This window comes from Carcharodon carcharias, chromosome 6, assembly GCF_017639515.1.
Source record: "Carcharodon carcharias isolate sCarCar2 chromosome 6, sCarCar2.pri, whole genome shotgun sequence".
NCBI classification, from domain to species: Eukaryota; Metazoa; Chordata; class Chondrichthyes; order Lamniformes; family Lamnidae; genus Carcharodon; species Carcharodon carcharias.
The window spans coordinates 22,642,249-22,655,573 of NC_054472.1; the positions used below are offsets into that span (position 1 = coordinate 22,642,249).

At 46.9% G+C, this 13,325-nt stretch overlaps 1 protein-coding gene across 1 annotated transcript in view; it reads right to left on the reverse strand.

Moving 5' to 3' along the window:
• Positions 1–13,325, reverse strand: part of fer1l6 (fer-1 like family member 6) — a 170,338-nt gene that overhangs the window by 38,895 nt on the left and 118,118 nt on the right. Inside the window, exons 30-32 of the mRNA XM_041189238.1 lie at positions 9,976–10,107; positions 4,579–4,698; positions 2,512–2,639 (exon numbers count right to left, since the gene is read on the reverse strand). Coding sequence (XP_041045172.1) covers positions 2,512–2,639; positions 4,579–4,698; positions 9,976–10,107 — 380 coding nt within the window. The remainder of the gene's footprint in view (positions 1–2,511; positions 2,640–4,578; positions 4,699–9,975; positions 10,108–13,325) is intronic.

Here is a 13,325-nt window from a genome sequence, read left to right on the forward strand (position 1 = left end):
TCCTAACCTGGCCAACTCCATTGCGGAGATAGGTATCTCATACACCTCCGCAATTTTCATGGAGTCAGGCCAGATCTTTAAAGTGTTGTGGGTCATGGCCCCAGAGAGAAGTCATGAAACCTAGTCTGCATGAGGAGACCTTTTAAAAGGCAAGGTCAAAAGGTCCTCCTCATTCCCCCAAGCCAGGATCTGCCCCCCCCCACCCATTCCCTCAGGCCCTTTATGCCCCCTATGCCAGGTTCTGCACTTCCGCCAACCACCCATGTCTTCTTATTTTCCCTATGACAGGCTCTGTCCTTCCACCCATCTCCTCAGACCCCTTATCTCAAGCTCTGGCACTTCCATGTACATTGACCCACTATACACTTTCTATAATCAATGAACATCACAGGGTAATGTGGGATGTGTAAAAAAAGCCTTTGAAAAAATCTACTCCATTGATAAATTGCTCCACGAGAAAAGGTCTGAACTGAAAGCTAATAGCAGTGTCAATCGTCCAGGCCCTTTGAAGTTTCAAACACCACATGCAATTGAAACCAATTGAGCCAGTAAACCAACATAGTGAAATTGACTGCAAGCCTGAGCTGCCAAACAATGTTTCTTCTGGGGAGCAGGTGTTCTGTTGTTCAAATAGCTGCCTGGGCTCTCAGCCAAGCCTCATTATGTACGCTTGGCTGAGAGCCCAGAAAACTATTAGAATAACAGAATACCTGCTCCCCAGAGGAAACATTGTTTGACTGACAGTTCAGCAATGAAGATCCCCCCCACCTACCCCCAACCCTGGGCAGGCATTTTCTCCTGAGGTGGGTGGGCTGAACCAGGGATTTTCCTGACTCCCCCTACCTGCCTGGAGGATGGAAATCCAGGCTTTCATCTCAAAGAACTGACATTTAACAGTAGATGTGGGGTCCACTTTTAAATTACTTGCTTCTTAAAATCAGCTTTGAAACCAAGGTAACCTTCTACAGCATCCTACCTTTACTGATTGAAACAAGTTTAGTGTCACATATTTGGCCTTTTTGACCAACAAAAATCTCAAAGAGCCAGAAGGTGGTGGGTCCACATATTTCTATGCCTAGGGGCAGAGGGATGTGAATGGCAATGTAACAGTTCCCTGCCTACCGATAGTAATAAATTTCACATAAAAGCATAGTTTTGCTGGTGTTTGGGGACTTAAATGATTAATATATAGAAAAACAACATGATAGTAGATTTAGAAATGAAATGACCAATGCATGTTCTTAGCAAAATACTGCGGATACTAGAAATCTGAAGTAAGGTCAGAAAATGCTGGAAAATCTCAGAGGGAAGAATTTTCTGCCTGCCGGGCAGGCCCTATCCAATCTCCGGCAGGCAGGGAGCCAATCCCCACTGGAGAAGCAGGCCTCGCCGCCATTTTACGTGGGCGGGCCAATTAAGGCCCACCCAGCATGACATCCGCCAGGAAGCGCTATGCACTTCCCGTGCGGGTGGGGGGGGCATTCCCCAAAAGCAAGAGTGCGCTCTTTCATGCATGTGCTGCCTCAGGGAGATCGCTGACACTTTTAAAAACATTAAAAAATATAGAAAAAAAAATCCTTACCATGTCCCCCTCATGTCACATGAGATGGGACATGTTCATAATCTACACTAAAACTTTATTAAATTTTTAAAATCCCGACATGAAACCTTATCCCGCCGCTGGATGAGGTTTCATGTTTTCCCTATTTGCCGCCGGGGCTCCTGGCCTGCCCGCCAGCCTTAAGCTTGGACGGGCTGGTCCTTTAATTGTTTAAATGACCCTGTCAATGGCCTCAATTGGCTATTGACAGGTCGACGGGCCCGCAGCTGATTTTGCTGCGCCCCCACCTTCCTGAAGACTTAAATGGGGTGGGATGACGTCGGGGGTGCCCCTGATGTCATCCCGCATCGTTTTGCATGTCAGCGAGTGGGCCCTGCCCCATGCTCACTGTTGGCAAAATTCAGCCCAGAAAGTCTGGTATCATCTGTGGAGACAGAAACAGAGTTGACCTTTCAGGTCCATAGATTGGACTTGGAACTTTAACTCTGTTTCTCTCTCCACAGATGCTGCCAGACCTGCTGAGTTTTTCCAGCATTTCCTGTTTTTATTTCACATTTTCTTAGAGTTCTGGCACCTCAAAATTTGGCACTATCATCCTGGGCACACCCCTCCACCATCCAGCCCAATTTTACCCCACAGAACCGCCCCCCCACCACCCACCCCCCCACCCCCAGCCCCCTCCCCCGCCGCCTGCTAGCCTGCTCCTGGAGATGCGTAAAATTCCAGCTATAGTGACAGTAGCAGAAGATAACCCTTCATATCATGTTTTCAAAGTTCACTTGCAACTTGTAACATTAAATCTACTTTGCACCTGTCAACTCATGTGCGACTCAGCATTCAAAATGCTGAATTGAGTCTCTAGCCTGAACGTTATCTAATTATTTAATGAGATAGGAACATGCAGCAAAATAGGTCAGACAACAGCATGCACACACACATCATCTTCTGACCTTCCAAACAATGGGTTAAGCTGTTTAGGGATATAATTGTCACGATCCTTAATCTCAGTCTTTCCAAGCTGCAGAACGATGTAAGGATCAGCCTTTCCATCAGGATCAGCGGGGTGTAGATTAGCTGCCTAAGACAGGTTGAACAGGTGAAAGAAAAATGTGATTATATTGGGATGAATATTTATGGAACATATAAATTGGTAATAATGCCACCGCATGATGACTTCGCTAACTGGAGCAGAAATGATTACTTGGCAAAAGAATGAGTGAACAGGGATTAGTCAGAATATGAAAGCAAGATTCAAAATGTTTTGCCGAGTTGATATGGGGCCTCTGCAAACATAGCTGAAAACCTTCTACCTTGGTGAAATGTCTAGTCAAAATCTGTGGAGAAAGGAGAAGAGATACTGGGTGGAATTCTCCGTTCCCGCTGGCGTTGGGCATGTTCAGTGGCGTGAGGGGACAATGTGGCAGGAGGACCAAAAATCGGTTTCACAACGTTGTGAAACCAGTTCGGGATCGTCCATTCAGCCCGACGATGGCGGACTGCGTCCCCCGCCAGCGGACATCGGGAAGCTCATTGGAATAAATCTGCATATCATTATAAGACCAGCCCGCTGGAACGTCCCCACCCCCTCCTCCCCACCCATGCTGCATCATCCGCCTATGTTGGCGTGATTGCACGCTGACTGTTTCACAACGGCATATAAAAGGCATGCACTTGGCGGGCTGCAATTTGAGGGGAACTCGCAGATGAGTGCTCAGTAACATTGCGAAGGCTCGCCCAGGGCACCTGTTAGGCTTCAAGGTTGAGGTATGTTGGGGGGGGTGGAGGAGGGGCAAGGGCTGCATTGGGCGTGGGGTGCAGGGGCTGTTCTGTGGTTAACGTTGCACTCAAGCACATGCGGGGTGGGTTGGGCAAGGGAAGCAGCCAAGCATTAGGGAAATCTTGTATAAAGTGACCATTCATCTGCAGCTGAGACTGTTCAGACGCAGCCACGTTGATATGATTGGAGTTGGGCCTCTAGTTTCTCTGCCCACTCAAGCAACGCAGAGGCATCAAAGAGCCACCAAGTGCTCCAGAGCTTTTCACCCCTCATGCAAAATAATGAGCATTTTAGTGGACTACAGAACAATTGGACGTCTGCACACATTGTACAATCTCCTTGTTGAAGCCGGCCATGGGAGCAGTCACTGGTGGATGTGCTCACAGCCCCTTGTAATGTCATCATCCAGGTTTGGACGAGTCTCCCCCATGGTTCAAGCTAACAGAGCAGCCTTGTAGTGTGGGTTAGGAGAATGCCTGTGCCTGAGCTGAGAGCACAGCATGCAGTCCAATGGACAAAACTGCTGCCAACTGGTTGAGTGGAGTGGGGCGGAGGTAGGTGGGGTTTTGGGCAGCCTTGCTGTGCACTAATCTCTGGGCATCAAAGTGGTGGCCAGCACTCTCTGGGATGCATTAAGGAGCCTTCAGGCTTAACCAAGAAAGGCTCTTAGGACACCCAAGCTAACCCATGTGTCTCTCTCTTTCATTCTGCAGGAGGAGTACATCGGGAGCATGGAGCCTGGTGACCTACCCTCATGGCTTACAGAGACCAAAGATGTCTGAGGCACCTGGCTGTGCAGAGGGAAGAGCAGCACCCTCTGGAAGATGATTCCTGCAGATGACTGAGAACCAGTGTCACCGAAGACTGCACATGTTCAGGGAACTGGTCTGTCACAGTTTGAGACGATATGACGTGAGAAGCCGCCATTGCAGCCGGCAGGTAAAACGTTTTTTTACCCACCCGCTACCTCACTTAGTGCAAATCTGGGACGATTCAGCCCAACATTTCAGGAGTGGACCCATCATCAGGGCCTGAAACATTAACTCATCTCCTCTCACCATGGACTGGGAATGACCTGGTGGGTGTGTCCAACACTTACCAATGCTTGTTTCAGGTTTCCAGCATTTGTGGGGGATTGTTTTTTTTTTAATGACTCAGTTCTCTGGTGTGCCATATTGAAAGCTGGAGAATGAAAATGCATACTTAAAGGTGGGAGAGATGAAACATCCATGCTACTTACTTCTACAATATAGACTCTGATTAAAACTTTGACAGGCGTGTTTGATGGCATTCCGTGCAAAATTTTGCATTGTTCATCCATATCATAGTCATCATCACATTTCCACATCCGGAATGAACCCTGAAAAGACAGTTCAAGAAGGATAGCTGTTTATAATGGGGCAGAAATTGAATGCTGATATGTAGAAGAAATAGCACTCCCAACTGTCTAGCCCTCCATTTTCCACTATATTTCTCCATCACACCCTTCCCACTCCACCAGCATCTCGATTTTAAAATTTTAATAATTTTCTCCATGTCCCCGGCCTGTTCCTCCAACTCTGGCATCTGGTGTATCCCCCACTTGCTTTGTCCTATCACTGGTGGCAGTGCCTTCAGCAGTCAGGGCTGTGAGTCCTGGAATTGCTTCCCAGACCCTCTCCTACTTTAAAATGCTCCTTATAAATCTGTTCCATTTTTTCTTTCCTCTCGCTTCTTCTCAACAGCTACAACCCACAGAAGATGACAAAGGCACTGTCAATGATGCATCGCTCCTAAACACCTTTACAAAGATTGACACCCCAGCTGGGTCAGAGAATGAGGTAGAAGGGTCCACGTGTAGTGAAATGACCAGCATGGCAGAGTAGCAGCTGGTACTGGTGGCTGGGACTGCCCAGGGGGCAGAAGGTATGATATACCCCCAGCTCTGCTGTGGATTGAGATGCAGACTTCACTCAGTCCCACAATGAGAAGAAAACTCCTTGCTTCACAAAAGTAGTTACATCAGTTATTAGGAAGCCTTTCATGGAATTTCACCATCATGGCTGAAAACATGGAGGAGGTCACTTCCAGCCTCTGTGCTGTCATCTCCCAGGGCATCATCTCTCTGAAGCCTGTTTAGGAGAATGTGATCATCCCCAGGGCATGGCAGACAGGCCTTCACAACAAGTTCACAACCTTCACAGCTTTCACAAAAGATCGAACTGTTTGCATGTGCACCCTGTGTTCAAGCTGGTGACTAAGCTTATAGAGGTGACGTCTGCCTTGGACAGGTTAATGAAATGTGTCTTTCATAGCATTACTCAACTTCAGCAATCTGGTCTCCCACAGATGAAGGAAAATTAAATATGGGAGTGGGCAGAAGCACTTGGAAATTTCTGATAACTTACAATAACGCTCAACACATACACTGCAGAAAAGTACAACTCCCCTACAAAGTATTATTGAAAAGTGTAACTGTTTGAAAAAGCTACGATGCAGCTAAATGATTTTACTTTTAAAAAGAGATACCACGAGAATGAGTTTGACATTGCCTGTGTAGAGCCCAGGGTGGGTGCAACCACTAGTCAAACTAGGCGGTCACCAAGAGCAGCAAACTGTGGGGGCAGCAAAAAAACTGAATGAGCCATTCATGAAACTCAGGGATGAGAATTTTCCACCAAATGGCGGATTTCTGACTTTGGAATCTTGGAAATCCACCATTGGCATCTTCCGTTCTGATCTTCAGACCAGAAAGACCAGCTACAAAAAATAGTCAGAACTATCAGTTTCATTGATAGATGGCTGTGAGTAGGAACTGCTGCTGGGCGGATTCGTGGTTTTTCATGTAAAATAACTAAAATAATCAGAACTGTCAGGCCTTTCCTGCTCTCAGCAACTGTCAGTTTTCTTTTAAAAAAGAGCATTAACTACTATTTGAACTGATAGTTGCTGAGAGCAGGAACAGACTGCAGAACAGTGATTGGAGGCATAGCAAGTGCAGAACAGACAGAAATCCTCCTCCAATCACAGATTCTGTCTCTCCCGTGCTAAATGCCCCAGCTTCTCCAATCACAGGTTCCCTCTCTCCCAATCTTGTGCTCTTCCAGAGACAGAATCTATGATTGGAGGAGCAGCAAGAGCTGGAGGGAGGAAACCTGTCATTGGAGCTTGATGAGCAGCATTCTGGCTGATCCTGCTGTCGAAATTTCAGAGACTTTCGGCTGCAATGTCACCCATCATTCTTGACAGCCAGTCTGACCCCTTCGGCATCCTTCATAACACTGAAATCAAGAGCCTGAATAAGAAAAAAGAGGAGGCAAGAAGCAAGTCAAAACCCAGAGTGGAGTGGGATGGTTGTGGGAGTCTGTGCCAGGCAGGGATGGGGTGGGAATTTGTACTGAGCTAGGGTGGGCGTGGGAGTCTGAAGCAGGCTGGAGTGGGGTTATGAATCTGAAGTGTGCAGGGGTAGGGGTAGGAGTCTGAAGTGGATTGGGGTGGGGTTAGGAGTCTGAAGTGGGCTGGGGTGGGGTATGAGTCTGAAGGGGTTGGGCTAGGGGTAGGAGTCTGAAGAGGGTTGGGGTGGAATTAGGATTCTGAAGTGGGTTGGAGTGGGGTTATGATCTGCAGTGCTGGGGTGGGGGTGGAAGTCTGTACCGGGTTATTGCTCTGGATATGCAGGGCTCTCTGTGTTTGAGAGTGGGACCCCAGCCTGGGATTGGCATGGCAACACCGTGGGACCCTTCCCTCAGTTTAAGAGGATCCTGTGCAGAATTTTAACATGGAACTAGGATGGGCCTAGTGATATTTAAATTTGTAAGTGAGGGATGATATACTATTGGGGAACATGGCTACCCTCATTCCGGCAGTGTTCATTAAACAGAAACTTGAATATATGTTTCTTAGCTGCAGCATATAATTATAAATGCAAAATATTCATTTTGAAAGTTAATTGTGGGGGCTGGGGGGTGCTGAATACTCTTGCACTGGCCCTGGCAGAGCCTGGAAAAGAGCTTGGAACAGAGAATTGAAGTTGTGATTCTACAAGACTACACAGCAATTATCTGACCTACTTAGGCACCAATGAGGGTGACTCCATGCAGCAGCAGAGTCTCATTAAATTGTACTTCATATTGCCTTCAACAAAATAGATTAATGGTGACCTTTAGATTTCATGGTGCTTGTAAATGCATACAGGCATACTAGTCTTTGCTTAATACTACCCATAACTTCACCATAATACTTTGCTGTTGTTGTGAACAATGTATAATTTTTAAGTTGAATATATATATATTTGTGTGTTAAGAAAGGTAAAATGGTTCCAGTTTCATTTAGGTTTTGTGTGTGAATCTTGGTGCCATGAAGCCTGGATGGACTCCTGACTAAAGATCAGTTCTTTTGGGTTTGTTTGTATAAGGGTCAAATTCCTGGAACTCCTTTCCTAACAGCACAGTGGGCGTACCTACACCACATGGATTGCAGTGGCTCAAGAAGGCAGCTCACCTTCACCTTCTCAAGGGCAACTAGGGATGTGCAATACATGCTGTTCCAGTCAGCAAAGCCCACATCCTGTGAATGAATTTAAAAAATTAAGTTTTACAACACCTGAAGTTAAAGAAATGGGTTGAAAGTTTAAAGATTCTAGGGAAAATAAAAATACAAATTAGAAAAAACTTAGCTGTTCCCTAGTGACAATGGTCCAGGAACACAGACACAGAGAAAAGACAAAGAGAGGGTTCAGTGTGTGTCAGAGAGTGAAGATGCGGATTTTCAGCTTTCCGAGAATAAAGCCTTACAAGGCTATTGGGACAGGAGTTGACTGATTAGTCTGTTATAGAACTCAGTAAAGTGATCAGTTCAGCAGAGGTGCTACTGGAAAACTGAGTTTGGGGATCGCTCTGCAGTTGAAGAAATAGAGTGTGGTTTTTGGGTGCCTTGGGGAGAGATGCAAGTTGGGTGAAAAGCATTGAGTGAATGCTTAGGAATTCAGCAGAAGAAAACCATTTGCAACTGTGCCAGACCCAAGCGAGAAGCCTTTGTGTCAAGCTATTGGTAACACTTCACTGGTTTATGTGTCTGTAAAGTTGCTGCTAGGGTAAAGGAATAGTGGGAATTTGAAGTGTCTTCTTGAGTTTATATTGAGATCTTTCAAATCTTTTTGTCTGGTGTAAAACGGTTCATTTTTCTTGTTCAATAAATATTTTATTCTTTGTGTTAAAAGTTCACTAGCAGACTCCTGTGACTTTGTTCAATAACTTTCCTCCACAGTTTCTAAAAAAAAAGTTAGGATCAATCAAGCCAGATTTCATGCTGGAATCTGACTTGTCCAGTTTTAACAGCACCTGGGATCATAACATTGTTATAAAACAGCATATCCTCCATCTCACTGAGAGTAATGCTGTGGCAGAGCTGCTAATACTAAATATCTATCAAAACATTTTTCTGGTGAATTAATGCATTGTGTGGTTTGGTGCTGAGCCAATATACTAAGATGTCCTAGGCTTAATCTTTGATCTGAGCTGATTTCTGTTAGGGCACTACAATTGGTGCAGAATTTTTGCCCTGACATGGGGTCAAAGATAAGCTCACATCACTAACAGGTGTGCCATTTTGCCAATACCATGCCCACCCCTGTCCACTTTCTTGGAGGTAGGATCGATGGTGAAGGTCTACCCACAAGTGCCAGTTTAGGTAAGCTAAAAGTCCATTATCAGAGGCCAACTGGAATTTTCCAATTGGCCTGAAGGCCTCCCACAACTGCATGGAAGTGGCCTCCCTGCTGGAGACTTTGAGGACCACCCCCCTCACCTGATACAGCTATGGCTACCAGCAGTTGTAGCCACTTTTCAATTCAAATTCATTAAAGTTGCTGAGAGGGAGGTGGAGGTGCTTTCTCTCTCTCTCTCTCTCTCTCCATTACCTGAAACAGCAGGCTGTAGCTCCTTTTGTGCTAAAAGGCCTCCTCTTGGCCCTCCAGCTTTGAGAGCCTGCCCACCATACATAATTGGATGGTAAGTGCAGCCTCTGACCACCTATTGGCCAATCAAGGGAAAGTGACTGGCAGGTGACAGCTCCCGACACACTGTAGGCTTAGGACCCCCAGTTGACCCCGCTTTACCTCAGCATCCGGGTCCTAACCTAAAATGCAAAATCTGCCCTTGGTCTCAAAAGCTTGAACTAGTGAAGGGGGACAAAAAAAATACAAAGAATTTCCTGCTTCTATAGCCATCCAGTGATTCCGGATACACATGACTGTAGACATTGAGTGAGCACAGGATCAAGTTTGGTGTTCCTCCCATGATCTAATAGCTTGTTGACAGCCATAGTTCAGACATGGAGACTGGTCAAATGTGGGAAATAATGGAGGGTTGCCAACAACTCAGGAACAGAAACCCAAGCCTTTTGGGGCAAAGAGAAATGACAAGACAAAACATTTTTCTCTCAACAAGGAGCAAAAGAATGCAGCCTCGTGGTTAAGACAGAAGGAAGATGAAATGGTCAGATGACTCAGATCTCAAAATGAAGGAAGAGTGTTCTTCTTCCTCCCCATGAATTTTTATTTTTCTCCTGTGTATGACGTTCTGTGCCCAAATCGTATTGCGTGAGTCACAGCACCGTAAAATCCAGCCTTAGATTTTTAACAATAAAGACTCAAACACACCTTAAATTTTCCAGCAATTCTTTCATCGTTTACACTGGTGTCATCTTCACATGCTTTACCATGAAAGAGATCAAATGTTTGCACCCAGTCACTGAAGTGTTCAAATTCATCTTCTAATTCTCTATCGTAGACCTGGTGGAAACAATTCACAAAACTGTAGCATCTGCTCCAGTGGTACAACTGATCAGTGCAACCTACACTTGGTAAATAAACATTTTCACTAGAACTAGCTTTGGAATTTATTTAGAAATGAGTATCAAGTAATCAGAGGAGATTTGGGGACAGCGATTAGAAGGATTATGCATAATTTTCCATTTGCAGCTAACAACCATGACTGTACAATTTAAGATGATTTCATTGCACGTCAAATCAAGTTATTTTAACCGCAAGAAACGAATTGATAAGACCACATTTGGAATAATGCATGCAACTTGGAGGACCCTTATTGCAGAATAAATACTGCACTAATAGAGATATTTCAGAGAAAAATGACAAGGGTGATTCTGGAGCTTGAAGATCAGGTTATGGAGGAATTACAGTTCCATAAAGGAAGTGCATTTACAGCACTGCTTATAGGTCAAGACAACCAGGACTGTCCAAACCCAGCCCAACTGGCAAATCTCTTCACAGATTCCATGATCGCTCAAAACTCCCAACTCAGGAGCATGATCTCTCCCGACCAATCCCCACCCTCCATGATCATCATCTGACCTCCCCAATTTCCACCCCACCCCTGCAGCTGATCTCTACCAGCACCCTCAAATCTCTATCCTACTGGTTGCCAACACCCTGTGATCTCCAGCAACCCCATAACTTGCACACCCCATCCTCCCCACTGCACCACCCCCCCCCCACCCCCCGCCCAGATCTCCATCCTGGATCTTCAACCCCTGATCTCTACCATCTCCGATCCCCACCATCTCCGATCCCCACCATCTCCGATCCTCACCATCTCTGATCTCTACCATTTGCACCCCCCCCCCAACCCTGATCTCCACTCCACCAATCTCTACCCCTCCAATCTCCACTGCTCAATCTCCGCCTCTCTGACCTCCACCCTTCCGATCTCCATCCCACCCCTCGATCCCCACCAAATTCCTGAATATCCACCCCCCGTACCACCTAGCAATCCCGCACCACCCGCACCCTCCCGACCCCCTGGCTCACTCCCTCTCTCCTCTTCTCTTCTGGCTGCATCCTTGTGCCACTGGATTTCAAGTCCAGCAAGTGGCTAGACTGTCAGGTAACCTGGAAGTAATTTGGCAAACCTGCAGAAAAGCTTACAAACCATTCTGCTGTTAATTTCAGTGCCCTCAGGTTTCCTGCAAACCCTCTACCCCATTCTTCCTGCCCCCACCTACCTCCACTCCACTTTCTGCACATCCCTATGCATGTATCAGAGCCAACATACTGTTTGGAATACAACGGGCGGAATCGTCCCAGTTTGCACTCGGTTTGCACTTCCCTGTACAACGTGTTATCTTCAGACCAAAGTGATGGTCAGGTTTTACTCTCATTGGACTCATTAGTGATGCCTGCACCTCAATGGTGCTAGTCATTGCTGCCAGAATGTGGTGGGCAGGCATCACAGAGTTCCATAGTTCTCTCTATGTGCTCCCAGCACCATTGAGCTGGGGCTGCCCCCCCAATCTCTTCAGCATCTGTGTCCGGAGATGGTGTGCTCCTGAAGGGAACAGGTGCTGAAGGCTGACAAAGGATCGGGTGCATTGACAATTTCATGACTGCATCTCCATGATATGACCCTGATCGGGTGCATTGACAATTTCATGACTGCATCTCCATGATATGACCCTGATCACAGAGCGCAAGCGAGCTGGCCTCAGTCACACAGGAGTCAGACATTCTCAGAAGCAATGTGAAGATCTATGGAGTGTCCTCACTGCATGTCATCATCATCCTCCTGGGATCTTAGCGACTATTAGGGCCTCTGCTGCATCTGAGCCTGAGGGTATGTGCGCTGCCATCAGCCACATAGGAGCCAAACGTTCACAGATGCAAGGTGAGGATGCCAGGACTGCCTTCACTGCATCTAGTCATCATCCTCCATGAATCCTGCAGTTATGAAGGCCTCCTGATCATGTCTGCCTCGTCTGGGCAGTGTGATGGCCTCATCACCGGCATCCTCATCTTCGAGGACCACATCACCGTCATCCCCTTCGATGTCCTCCTCATTGGAGACTCTTCCATCTCTTCCATCTCCTCCTCAGCCAGGTCCTCCCCCCATTACAGCACCAGGTTGTGGAGCGCGCAGCAAGCTACGATGATGTGCGATATCCTCTGGGGACTGTATTACTGTGCTCTACTGGATCTGTCGAGACACCGAAACCTCATTTTCAAAATGCCTATCGGTTACTCCAACAAAGTCCGGGTCACGGCACGGCATGAGCCTCGTTATACCATCGCTCTGCTGCAGTCTGAGGCTGCTGCACAGACATCATCAACCACATCCTCTTGTCAACCACATCCTCTTGTCCCTGAGGAGCCAACCCTGCAGCCCCTCTGGACCCTGGAAGATGTCAGGGATCTGAGACCTACTAAGGATATAGAAGTCATGGATGCTCCTTGGGAATTATGCATAGATCCTTAGGATGCGCTTGTGGTGGTTGCACACCAGCTGAACATTCAGCTAGTGGAAGCCCTTGTGGTTGATGTAGTTGACTGCTTGTTGTCATGGAGATCTAAGCGTCATGTGAGTGCAGTTGATGGTACTCTGCACCTGTGGAAAACCTGAGATCTGGCTTCCCTGATCCCCGGAGAAATACACAAAGTTCTGTACCTTCGCAAAGATTGCGATTGCGACCTCTTGGATACATTTGTGTGTGGAAGATTGTGAGATCCCGCAGAGGTCACTTGTGGAGCCCTGGAAGGGACTACTGGCTTAAAAATTGAGCACCACAATCACTTTCACAACCACTGGCAGTGGATGCCCTCCATGTCCCAATGGTTCCAAATCCTGCAGCAGGTGGCATTTGTGACCAACCAGTTCCCTAGACATGTGCAGTCTTCAGTGGCACTGGTTCTCAGTCATCTGCAGGAATGACAAGCGCTGTCTCTAGACCCTGGGCCCATGAGTGACGGCTCTCTGTGGATCTTCAACTGTCTGTGCAGAAGGCCCTGTCACCCCTTCATCTAGAGGGAGGTCCTCCTCCCTTTGCCAAGCCAGGTGCCTCTGCTGCAGATTTCTTCTTCTTCCCTGGTCTCTGTAAGCCATGAGGCACACCATTAAATTGCAAGGTTCCATGATCCTAATGTTCTCCTCCTGCTGATCAAAGGGAGGGATGCATGTGTTAGCATGGGTGTACTAAGAACCTCTATTGGTTAAGTCTGAA